This window comes from Wolffia australiana, chromosome 15, assembly GCF_029677425.1.
Source record: "Wolffia australiana isolate 7733 chromosome 15, ASM2967742v1".
NCBI lineage: Eukaryota > Viridiplantae > Streptophyta > Magnoliopsida > Alismatales > Araceae > Wolffia > Wolffia australiana.
Window position 1 is genome coordinate 14400001 of NC_135849.1, and position 11367 is coordinate 14411367.

Below are 11367 nucleotides of genomic sequence, written 5' to 3' on the forward strand. Positions count from 1 at the left end.
GGCCTAGCCTTAACCTCTTCACTCTGTTCCATTTTCCTTCTCTTCTCCGGCCGCCCCCTCACCATTAACCATGCCCGTTTTAATAAAAACCAAGAGATTGGCGGTTCAGGAAACGCGCCGACGTGGCAGCGCGCATGGAAGAAGCGCCGAATGACCTGGCACTCTCTAGCTCATCCACGTGGATATTCCTTCCGATTTCTTAAAATAGTATTTCGACAAAGGCATATGACCGTTGAGGCCCGTTGGGTCCTTCCTCAAATCGGACTCTCAGTCTCGGCCCAAGCAAGATAACCTTCCCTGCAATGAAGTCGATCACGGCAATATATAGAACGGAAACTGCAAAGTGTTGGATGCCGAGGTAGGGATCTTCAAATCTACGATCTTAGGTCTTCATCGACCCGCCGGCGGTTGCTCCTCCCTGCCTCTTCGTCCTCCTAGCTCTTCTCTTCAGCGCATCGCGTCTGGTTCGTCCCGTCTCTTTCCCTTTATCTTAGTTGTTCTATGTGATGCCCGTAACCCATTTGATGATTCTTTGATAGTGATTCTTGAAAGGGTACTGGCATCGTGGTTGAGATCTTTGGCGAAACATGGCGTTGCGGTTTTTTTTCCGTGCACAGTGACGCGGTTTTTTATCATTTTGTTCTCTATGGATGGCCATTTGTTCGTTGTCTTCTTTCCTGGCAATCATCCGGCGCGCTCTTGATTTTATTTGGTTGACATGGGGACAATGCCCTGTCCTATGTTGCCTCGCAATGCGCTGGTTCACACTGTAGGGCACTTAGGATAGGGTTGAATAAATTTTATCTTAGGCTAAGGGAGAAAATGTCTGTAAAAATACTGGAGGTTTGATGTTGTCCTTCTGCCTGATAACGTTTTGAGAAAAAAAAATGACACGCCGTTATGTTTATCTTCCGCGTTACATGGATGAGGAAATTAAGGGAAGGGATGAAAAAACTGTGTCACGATACTCAATCTTATTGGTGGCAGAAATTGTCTTAGATTATTCCTCCCAGTTTTTTCATATTTTTTTTGGATTCCTTTTATGAATGGCAGAAATTGTCAAACACGATTTCTGAGTTTAGCTTCACGATTTGGTCAATATATTTCATGAAATTTTGCTAATACTATCTTCTAATGTGGAATCGTTTGGATCCATGTGTATATAATCAATGTGCCATATTTTGATATGATGGGAACGAATCCGTGTCTAATTCCAATCTGTTCATCCGCTGCCTACCTTTTTATTTTTCTTTAATTGACCTATTTCGAGACTACATTTTCCTATCGATAATTTTCCTACTTTTACTTTCAGAATAAGATGGAGTATTGCGAGAAGGAGACGGGTGAATTTACGCGTGAGAAGTTAACGTCTCATTCAGAGGGTCACACTTCAGTCAGTGACCAGAGAAAAAAGGATGTGGAGGTTAAAGAACACGTGTACAGTCTTGCGTCCCCAACACCGGAGAAAAAAAATCAGCCTCCAAGGAGTAGAAAATATAAAGATTACAGTACCCAATCCAGGATAGAAGAAGGTCCTTCAGTTGTGATTTCGGAAAAGACGGACTACCAGCGAGGTGTTTCCATTAATGACTTGAATATCCCAAGTGTGGAGCAAAGTTTTTCTCTCTCTAGAGAATCCTTGAAAGAAAAAACAAGTCAGCTATCGGAAAAGTAAGTAATTATTCCAATTGATGTATTTTGCGATATGCCATACATTCCGTCGATTATATTACTGAGCCATCTAATGACAGGTACAAGTCCCTAGTGGAGATATTTGATCAGATGGTCGTATCTGTGAGGCTTCTTTCCCTGAAGAAAAGACTCAACAGTTTCCACAATATCCGTATGCAGGTGGAAATATTGGCTAAGAAGTGAGTATTGATTACGAGCTTTCATTTGTTAGCAAAGTTTTTTTGTTTTTTCTTAGTACTAATTTTAAATTTTAATTGAATACATCCAGGAAATTCTCCCTTAGTTATCTCGCTCAAGTTAAATTCTTACTTCCTGAGGCCATTCAGATCGAGAAGACTCTCGTACATGATGAATTAAGTCAGTGCATGAAACCGGATATCAGGATTTCTCTTAAGGTCGATGCGATTAAGAACTTGTCGACATTGCAGCAAGCATCGTATGCTGACTTGTGCCTGGCGTTCCGAGCCAGGCTGCTGGACTTCTTGAATGAACATCCAAAGGTATGTTATAACCACTTTTCCTTTAAACTGTTTCCCTTTGAGTTGTCTACATTATGTATCGATGATTAGGAAATGAAATCGGAGCGTTTTTGCATTCCATACATCTTTCAATGAAAAGGTGACAAGGTTGAAAAATCTTGTTGGTTTTGTTTCAAAATCTTGTTCATTTTCTATGCGGAATGACTTGACTTTATGTTTTTAAACTTTTCATTCCAGAATGTTGATATTCCAGAGGCCCCTATTTTTGAAAATTTTGGTAGCCTTACAAATTTGGTGAGATCTCCAGACCAACTTCCCTCAGCATCACCTGCTTTAGTAGCCCAGGTGCCACTGCTGATTCCTTCAGAAGGCGACCCATTGTCGTATCCAACTCATCTGCCAGTATCTTTCAAGGGATACTTCTCTCGTAAAAATACGGATCCTGATGAGCAAATGACCGAGTCGTGTTCTATTTCAAGTCACCAAGAAAACACCATGTCTGCCCATCAGGATGATGATTCTTTGACCCACAGCGAAGGTGAAGTCCAGAGCTCTGAGTTTGCTCAAGTGAACAGTCTAGCTGATGGCAGAACGCCGGTCAAAGTCTCAGTCCCGGTCAAATTGACGACAGAGACACCGGCACAGTCAACGCCCAAAAGACCACTCAGTGCGATACCAAGTCATTCTGCACGGAGAGTTCTTCTCTACTCTCCGTCAAACTCCAGCGAACACGGTTGCCACGATCCCACAGATGAAGAGCAGGTACTTATGCTTCTCCATGTTGCTCCATTTTATTAAACTTGACTAATGAAATTAAATCTGTGTTTTATAATTAGGAAAATACCACCACCCTAGTCAGCAGACGTCAGCAAGTGCTCGCCTGTCTGCCGGGCACAGTCAACACGATCTACTCGGTCGTTGGTGCATCATGCACGATGATCACGAAGCAGGAGCTAGTGCACAAGATCCTCTCCTACAACTGCGACGTAGAAGACCCATGTAAGTAGGAGGGAAATTAAAACATTACTCTCACTCACTGTATCCATAAATTAATAACTCTATCTATCCGTCCATTCATTGATATTATCTTACCGTGCAGGCGAGGCTGAGGAGCAGCTCAGCCTGTTAGAGGAGCTGGTCCCTGATTGGATCCGTTGCAAGTCTATGTCGACCGGAGACTCGTTGTACTGGTGTGTGGCTTCTTCTTCTTCTTCTTCTTCTTCTTCTTGATCAGTCAACGCATCTCTCTAATCCTTGTTAGTTTCTCATGTCTTTGTAGGATTTCTAGAGCTTCTGATCCAAAAGCTGTTCTAGCCAGGCTCGTCAAGAATCCATGTTAAGACGTGAGATATTGGCAGCTGGTTTGTTGAATCACCGGAAAAAAATTGGGCGCAAGAGCTATAAGAGCTTGGAAAGTAAGAAGAGCATTCATGCTAAGATTCAAGAGAAAGAGAGAGATGATTTCCAACTCGTTTGTAGTTTATTCTGAGAAATTGTCATGTCCAGTTTTGTCGTGGTATGTCGAAAAAAACAAATTGGGCGTTAACGCAATATAGGGAAGTCAGAGGGTGCTGGATCTAATTCAAAAAGGGCAGAAATGCAATAGTAGAAAGTCCGGGGATGGCGGTGTCATGGAAATCAAAATTTGGCTTAAAACGCAATATCGAAAAAAAGTGGTAGTATGACGTGGCAGGACAGAGGCTGACGTGTTCTTGGTAGCCCCCATCCAATAGCAGTGAAATAGATGAGAAAGCGAGCCTTTCACTTGTAGCGCTTCCACTCTATCTCACCACAGCACGATTACGGCGGAGCGCCCGAGGTTGCGGGTGAAGCTTGCCCCGCCTCGGATTCATCGAACTTTCAATCCTTCCTCGAAGATTTCTTCACCTTCGTCCGAGGTTTGATCGAGCGTTTCCGGATCCGCCATTTGAGTTCTCGCCGGAGAGTTTCTGTTTCGATCTGTTTTCGTATTTTCTTCCGTCTGTTTCAGGATGGACACCACCAAGATTTCCAAATCTCTGAGCTCGCCGCTCGTAAGTCCTCTGATTGTAGACGTTCTCTCTGAACTTTGTGTTCTTAACTTTGTGTTCTTCTCTGCGGAAACGTCAGGGTTTCCTCGTTCGACCTGCCGAGGAAATCAAGAGCTCGTCTTGTGGCTTCATGGTTGGGAGTGTTTCGAGCTTCCCGAAGTTGTGTTCTCCTAGAGCGAATGTTGCGCTGGCGAGCCGGAAGGTCAAACCCAGGGGCGGAGCTCTCGGCGCGACTTGCAGGGAAGAGAAGATTCTTGTGGCGAACAGAGGAGAAATTGCGGTGAGAGTTATCCGAACTGCTCACGAGATGGGTATACCTTGTGTTGCCGTGTACTCAACTGTGGACCAAGATGCGCTCCATGTCCGGCTGGCTGACGAGGCTGTGTGCATTGGTGAAGCGCCTAGCAGTCAATCGTAAGAGATGACTCGTTTGCATGAATTGCGCTTGGATTTCACCTATGTTGCTTAAATTCATAGATCAATTCTCCTTGAGCTGCCGAATCCCATATCTCAATGTTGCTTAAATTTTTTTTGTTTTTGTTTTCTGTCAGATATTTATTCATCCCAAATGTGCTCTCGGCGGCTGTTAGCCGAGGGTGCACCATGCTGCATCCCGGATACGGTTTCCTCGCTGAAAATGCTAGTTTTGTCGACATCTGCAAAGAGCACGGGATCAATTTCATTGGACCTAACGTAAGTCTCCTCGTTATAGTTATAGCCATTTGACTCGTTTCTTGCTGAACCTTTATCTGTCAGTAGTTTCGTTACATCTTCTCCAGATAGTTTTTGTTTGGGTTCTCTTGAATGCTCAACAAAGAACATCCCCGAAATTCTCCCGCTTGCGTGTATAGTTGCGATAAATTGAGATGATGCTTTTATAGTTTGGGATAAATTGAGATGATGTTTGGGTTCGTCTGATGCTTTTATAGTTTCTAATTGAGAACCTGACAAAATTTTAAAAACCTCTCAGACTGTTTAAAACATAGTGACCGCTCACGCTCTGGCAGTTCATCTCTAGTTGCAGGAGCAAAAGTAGCTTTGGGTTCCAATAGAGGACATGTCTTTGTAAATTCTTTTGATTTTTCTTGTTCAAATGTCTTCCAGAGATATAATGTTATTTTGAGTGGGATAACCTTTAGTTTCCATGGCTATTATGCTTTTCAAGGCTCTACTCTCGTCCTAGTAATGCTGGCGGGCTTACAATAGCCTTAATGGCCTTCAATCAAGTTTTTGTCTTCTTGTCTTACGATGGGCTTTTCTGAGAATCTGCGTCCATATTGGCCAGCGAGCATCCAATGACATAGGGCATTAAAACGAACTTTACATTAGCGACTTTCATGCGTTTCCTGAGTTGATTCCCTTTGCAGAGATGTATTCCTGAAATTTTTAACTAATCGCAAGAAAGAATTCCCGGATGTTATTTTCAGCCAGACAGCATCCGTGTAATGGGTGACAAAGCCACTGCAAGGGAAACTATGAAGAAGGCTGGTGTCCCAACTGTTCCCGGAAGTGAAGGATTACTTCAGGTAGAGCTCTAAGAGATGGATTTATCAAATTGATGATCACGCACGTTTGTCACTTCAGAACGGAATATTTTATTACATGTTCTCTCAGGGAAAGTCGAAGTCAGAAGATTATTGAGTCCTTCGATGTTTATATTTCCTCTAACCAGTCTAGGATTTGGTTTAGTCTACAGAGGAAGCCGTCAAGCTCGCCAATGAGATTGGTTTTCCTGTCATGATCAAGGTAAAAGTTTTAATTCGTAAAATAAATGTAATTTTTGAAATGGATTCCCATGTGTTCTTGTTTGAGAAGCCTATGACTTCAAAATTTTTGAGACACTTACTTTCTGTACTCTTTCTCTTTTTGTCAATCCAATCAATGTATGATTTGTTTCTACCCTGTTGATGAGAAAATTTTCATAGCTATCACAGGTTTTGACCATTTAATGATAATGACATTTTTTCTAGTGATCAAAGATACAAACTCATTTTTAGATCCAAGACGACTTGTCATCTCTGCTTGACGCCTGGTGTCTTGTTTCCAATACAGAACCTTTGCTAAGAAAGTCCGAACCGGGGTGTTATTTTTACTTCAACGAAGAAAATCTATGTTGACGAATCAATCCTTGAATTTGCCTTGATGAAGTCATCTTGTTTAGATTTCATAATCGACCATATCTTCTTCCGAGGACTCAAGCATTCATTACAGTTTCGTTGTGCCATCTCTGTATTTCTCACTTCAGTGTCCTAAACCCATGAAAAATGTTTTTGTTCTTTTGTTAGTTTCCTTATTTTCCGTTTTATCTTTTTATTGCGCTGTTCACCTCGCTATATCTTATTATTCTTATGTCCAATAGGCTACTGCTGGGGGTGGTGGACGGGGTATGAGGTTGGCTAAGGAACCTGAAGAATTTGTTAAGTTGTTGCAAGTAAGAGGCATTCGGTTTTAAAGACGTTAGATTGTTTGAATTGAGGATGCTATGCGTTTTTATTGTTCACTTTCATATCTTTCAGAAGCTCGCCTTCCAGTAACTTTCTGATATTTAAAGATTGAAATATTTGTATATGGTGAATTTTCAGCAGTTGAATGAAAGCCTAATGCATTAGCAGTTTGAAAGAGAAAATAGGAATGATGAGGCATACTCCTGTCGATATAATTTTACGTGTCTAACTACACAGTTTTAAGAACAAAGTTTTTGTGCTGAATTTTAGGGAGGGACTTAGTTTTCTTTTGTGGGATATTTTTCATGCTAAAAAAATTTGCCGAATCTTAGAACTCTCTTCCAATTTTCTACTGAATCAAGCTTTGGTCACACACACGAGAATGTTTCCTGCCTTCGTGTTTCATATGAATGTATATTCTCCTGTTATAATTTAGCTTTTTTTCCTCAAAATTGAGTACCGGTCATAACTTTCCTACCTTTGACTGCAGCAAGCTAAGAGCGAGGCTGCTGCTGCTTTTGGAAATGATGGGGTTTACTTGGAAAAGTTTATTCAGAATCCTAGACATATCGAATTTCAGGTGTGCCTTGTTATGCGATTGCATATTAGACTCATTCTGGAAAATTTTAAAATGTTTTAATGAGGTGAGGGAAATGACTGTTCATTTTATTTTGAGTGGGGTATGCGTTCCTCTAGGAAAGGGTCAGTGCCTGAGCGTTCAGTATCTCACTGGAGCAGCGAAATAATGCTTGTTGAACTTCTCTCCACTACCACGGCTAGATCATTTTTTGCGTCTTGGCACTTTTCAATTATCAATGCGAATTCGAAAGTCTCCACTCAATGGTGGATCGCCAAACGGTTCTATGTGGCCAGATGTCATCAACTGTGATAATGCGAACTATATTAAAGAATCTTTCAACCAAATAAAAAATACTGAAGGAAGTCTTAGTAGATGAATAGAGACTTCTTAAGTTGATTCCCATTTTATGAATAAAGCCCCTGGAAACTCGGATTTGCGTATTGCATCAACGTTACATTGGCAATAGAGAAGTGGTCGATGTATTTGTCTCTAACATGATCATTCGAGTTCTCTGGCATATCCTCGCACGGGGACCTTTTTCCCCCGCCGTGATCGCATGCTTTGGCGTCGTGGCCATTTCATCATATTTTATTATGGCCTTTTGAAGTGGCTCTCTTGTCCTGTTTTCTCTTTTCTTCACCTTTTTTTTCTTCCCATTCGAATATCTGGAGCAAAATATTTGTTTATTTTCCGTAAACGTTGATTAGTAATAATTTCTGAACTCTATAAAATGCTGCAGGTTCTTGCTGATAAGTATGGCAACGTTGTTCACTTTGGGGAACGCGATTGTAGCATCCAGGTACTTCGGCCAGTGTTTTGTTCATGGTTGGTCTTTGAAAGAAAGAAGTGGTGGATCAGACGAATCGATCTTCGGAACGGAGTCTGTGAGACAGTCTCTTAATAAGTTTGGTGACAGATTTATCAGAGAAGATCAAGCAGTCTATCCCATGGAAGCTTATCTTCTTATTTAGAATGTGTTATTTATAAAATCGAACCACGGTTTTCTTGGCTTAACCGGACAGCTTGGCTTTCCCCGCTGCAGCGAAGAAATCAGAAGCTTCTTGAAGAAGCCCCATCCCCTGCACTGACGCCAGAGCTACGAACTGCAATGGGTGACGCCGCCGTGGCAGCAGCAGCATCGATTGGTTATATAGGTGTTGGAACAATAGAATTTCTTCTAGACGAAAGAGGCACATTCTATTTCATGGAAATGAATACCAGGATTCAGGTATGTCCTCACTTGTTCATCGTCAACTTGCCCGATCATTATTGGATCAATTAATTTATTATATTTTAAAATATCAGGTCGAGCATCCGGTAACTGAGATGATATCATCTACCGACTTAATCGCTGAGCAAATTCGTGTTGCGCTTGGGGAGAGACTTACTTTTAAGCAGGTTTGTGCTGATAGGTTTTTTTCACGTGACGCAAATGAAATCAAAAGAGAAGACACCGTTGATTTAAAGAAATCAAAAAACCAGAGGCAGATTTTTGTTGCTCTTGTTTTTTCTCTCCAACTTTTCTTTATTGATTAATTTAGGAAGACATCGTTCTCCGGGGTCACTCGATTGAGTGCCGTATCAATGCAGAAGACGCTTTCAAAGGGTTTCGTCCTGGACCTGGTACGTTATACCCCACACATTTCCAAACAGTGCTTTAATGTGTTCCCGTTTAATATACTGGAAATACTGTTATCGCAGGAAGAATAACCTCTTATCTTCCATCCGGAGGGCCTTTCGTCAGGATGGACAGCCACATTTATCCCGACTACGTTGTTCCTCCGAGCTACGACTCGCTGCTCGGAAAGGTCTGTGCTTGATAAGTTTTAACTGAAAGTTGCTTAATTTAGTGCTCATGGAGATAGTTCGAGATTTCTCCTCCATTTTTCATGCCCTTGTGTAGATATACTTGTTGATCTTCTACACATATTGATCACTACTCGTTTGTTATTCTTGTTTCATCGTGTAACAGCTCATCGTTTGGGCGCCGACGAGGGAGCAAGCGATCGACAGGATGAAGAGGGCTCTCAACGAAACCATCATCACAGGTTTCCTCGGATCCCCATTCAGACAAACTCAGTTTTTTCGATAGTCGAAAATCACTGACCAGGAAATACAAAATAAAACACCGATCCTATTTCCTGATTATGATTAATGGTATGATGAATTGATGATCCCAGGAGTCCCCACGACGATCGACTACCACAAGCTCATCCTCGATGTAGAGGTATAAAAGGATTGTTCTTCCGTTCTATCTTGTTCTTTTTCTTTTCCCCGGACTGACCGGCAAAATTCGTACTTGACTGCAGGATTTTAGGGCGGGCAAAGTCGACACCGCCTTCATCCAGAAGCACGAACAAGAACTCGCCGCGGTAAATTCCTCTTAACAAAAAATTCAAGATTTTTAATCTTACATTTCGTCTAATCGCAATTTTAATCTCACCCGGCAGCCCCAGTCGCTGGTGCCGTCGCAGCCGAACAAATCCCTCGCGGCGACGAAGGCCTAGGAAGAGAAACAAGGCAGGCAAGTCGTAGCAGTAGCCAGCAACTCCCGGACTCGAAAAAAAAAAACTCCTTTTTTAGACATCTCTGTAACGGCGAGAAACTTATCAGACAGCCCCTCCTCGCGCTGGTGGGTTTCGCTTGTTTCTCTAAGATCAATTAATTAGAGCACGTTGTAAAGGGGCAAGCTTTACGGCTCATCGCCGCCGCCCGTCGCCGGCGGAGACCGCCGCTAGGCGGCGGCGGGCAGCGGAGCCGCGCAGGGGGAGACGGAGAATCTCCGCGCGGCCGCCGGCGAGCCGGCGCGCCACGTCCACCGCTGCTGCTCCTCGCTACCCATCTGCCGGCTCCTGCACTCTGCGCTGCAGAAGGCCTTCTCTCCCCTGCTCCAGTCAACAGCCATGGCTATCTTAGATTGAACTGAATTGAATTGAATTGGAGGGGGAGGGAGTACCCGAAGATGAAGACGTCGATTCCGTGAAGGGGCTTGCGGCAGAGGAAGCAGCGGCGGAGGAACTCGGCGACCGGCGGCGATTCGAAGAGCAGCGGCGGGCAGCAGACCCAGAGATCGCCGGCGCTGCCGCCGCCACCGCCCTCGTAGACCTTCTTCGACACCGGGGCGCCCTCCAAGCGCGAGATCACGCAGGTGTAGCTCTCCGACACGACCGCCTCGGCCTCCTCTTCGTCGTCCGGCTCGGCCCGCCGAGCCCGCGGTCCGGCCCCGCCGTCCCTGGACCGCGCCGAGAGAATTGGGATCGGCTGCGACCGCCGCCGCGGCATCCACAGCGGGCTCGCCGCCGCCCGCCCGCCGCCGCTCATCGCCGCGACGATCCCCAGCCCCACCGCCCCCTCGCACCCAAAGTTCCTCGCCATCCTCTCCTCACTCCCCCTCCCCCGCCCTACCCTTCTTATAGCTTATACCCCCTCCAATTCTCCCCAACTCTCTCTGAAGATTCATCCGCGTAGCCCCCGCCGCTCTTTATTGCCAAAGATCTCGCCTTTCCCGCACCCACCAAGAGAGAGACATGCCGACATGCCTACATACCATGATGATGATGATGGCGCTCCCGGGGGCTGGCCGGACGCGGGCAGGGATGTAAAGAGGCGCGTGCAAGTAAAACACAGGCGAGCCAATGGGTGTCGGCATCAACGTCGCCATCCTCTGTTACACACACAGTTGAGAGCCGAGGGTGGCCCATCTCTTCTCCTCTTCGGAGTACCTTCCTGACCTGGCACGCTGGACGCGTCCCCTCCAGGCGTTGACCGAGCTTAAAATTGCCCGCTGTTTTATGTTTAAGTCGGGGAGGGGAGGATAAATCGGTGTGCGCCGAACGCAAGTAACCAGCTTAACTACGACGATTGTTCGTTAGTGGGCTTAATTTCGGCGATCCGATTCCGTTCATCTCGACGGGGAGAGCAAGTTTAAGAAGGGCGAAATTCAAGGCGCTGCTGACCCTCTCGTCCCCTTCCACTTGTCCTTATCGTGTGGGAGACTAGTTCTGCGTCCTGCAAACCGATACATCTACCGCTGTCTCTCTCTCTCTCTCTCTATCTACCGAATCATTTAAGTGCGCGTATCGGGAACTCCCTCCCTCAGAGAGACAGATAGAGTTGAACGAGGGTCACGTCTCTCCTGCCGG

General features: G+C 44.7%; 3 protein-coding genes across 3 annotated transcripts; 2 read left to right on the forward strand and 1 right to left on the reverse strand.

The window, feature by feature from the left end:
• Positions 1–291: 291 nt before the first annotated feature.
• Positions 292–3688, forward strand: LOC144712604 (CDT1-like protein a, chloroplastic). The gene is made up of 8 exons (XM_078586853.1): positions 292–464; positions 1313–1671; positions 1752–1871; positions 1961–2192; positions 2409–2933; positions 3008–3170; positions 3271–3361; positions 3451–3688. The coding sequence occupies exons 2-8, from the start codon at positions 1319–1321 to the stop codon at positions 3509–3511; spliced, it is 1545 nt and encodes a 514-aa protein (XP_078442979.1). The 5' UTR covers positions 292–464; positions 1313–1318; the 3' UTR covers positions 3512–3688.
• A 230-nt stretch (positions 3689–3918) lies between these two features.
• On the forward strand, positions 3919–9873 carry CAC2 (acetyl Co-enzyme a carboxylase biotin carboxylase subunit). Its single transcript, XM_078586852.1, has 17 exons — positions 3919–4069; positions 4162–4204; positions 4281–4615; positions 4753–4894; positions 5629–5727; positions 5891–5947; positions 6561–6632; positions 7136–7225; positions 7965–8024; positions 8268–8453; positions 8531–8623; positions 8767–8848; positions 8927–9033; positions 9198–9273; positions 9406–9452; positions 9535–9597; positions 9676–9873. Exons 2-17 carry the CDS (start codon positions 4163–4165, stop codon positions 9730–9732), a joined length of 1608 nt encoding a protein of 535 aa, XP_078442978.1. The 5' UTR covers positions 3919–4069; position 4162; the 3' UTR covers positions 9733–9873.
• LOC144712605 (uncharacterized) lies at positions 9783–10626 on the reverse strand. The gene is made up of 2 exons (XM_078586854.1): positions 10182–10626; positions 9783–10110 (listed from the first exon to the last, which is right to left on the reverse strand). The coding sequence occupies exons 1-2, from the start codon at positions 10598–10600 to the stop codon at positions 9960–9962; spliced, it is 570 nt and encodes a 189-aa protein (XP_078442980.1). The 5' UTR covers positions 10601–10626; the 3' UTR covers positions 9783–9959.
• Positions 10627–11367: the final 741 nt, after the last annotated feature.

Bases quoted from the DNA above. Each gene is read 5' to 3' on its own strand.
- LOC144712605 (XM_078586854.1), bottom strand. From the start codon at position 10,600: ATGGCGAGGAACTTTGGGTGCGAGGGGGCGGTGGGGCTGGGGATCGTC. The intron at 10,111-10,181 runs GTACTCCCTCCC...TGACTGGAGCAG, and splicing joins ATCGACGTCTTCATCTTCGG to GGGAGAGAAGGCCTTCTGCA.
- CAC2 (XM_078586852.1), top strand. From the start codon at position 4,163: ATGGACACCACCAAGATTTCCAAATCTCTGAGCTCGCCGCTC. The intron at 8,025-8,267 runs GTACTTCGGCCA...TCCCCGCTGCAG, and splicing joins AACGCGATTGTAGCATCCAG to CGAAGAAATCAGAAGCTTCT. The intron at 8,454-8,530 runs GTATGTCCTCAC...TTAAAATATCAG, and splicing joins AAATGAATACCAGGATTCAG to GTCGAGCATCCGGTAACTGA.
- LOC144712604 (XM_078586853.1), top strand. From the start codon at position 1,319: ATGGAGTATTGCGAGAAGGAGACGGGTGAATTTACGCGTGAGAAGTTA. The intron at 3,171-3,270 runs GTAAGTAGGAGG...CTTACCGTGCAG, and splicing joins CTGCGACGTAGAAGACCCAT to GCGAGGCTGAGGAGCAGCTC. The intron at 3,362-3,450 runs GTGTGTGGCTTC...ATGTCTTTGTAG, and splicing joins ACCGGAGACTCGTTGTACTG to GATTTCTAGAGCTTCTGATC.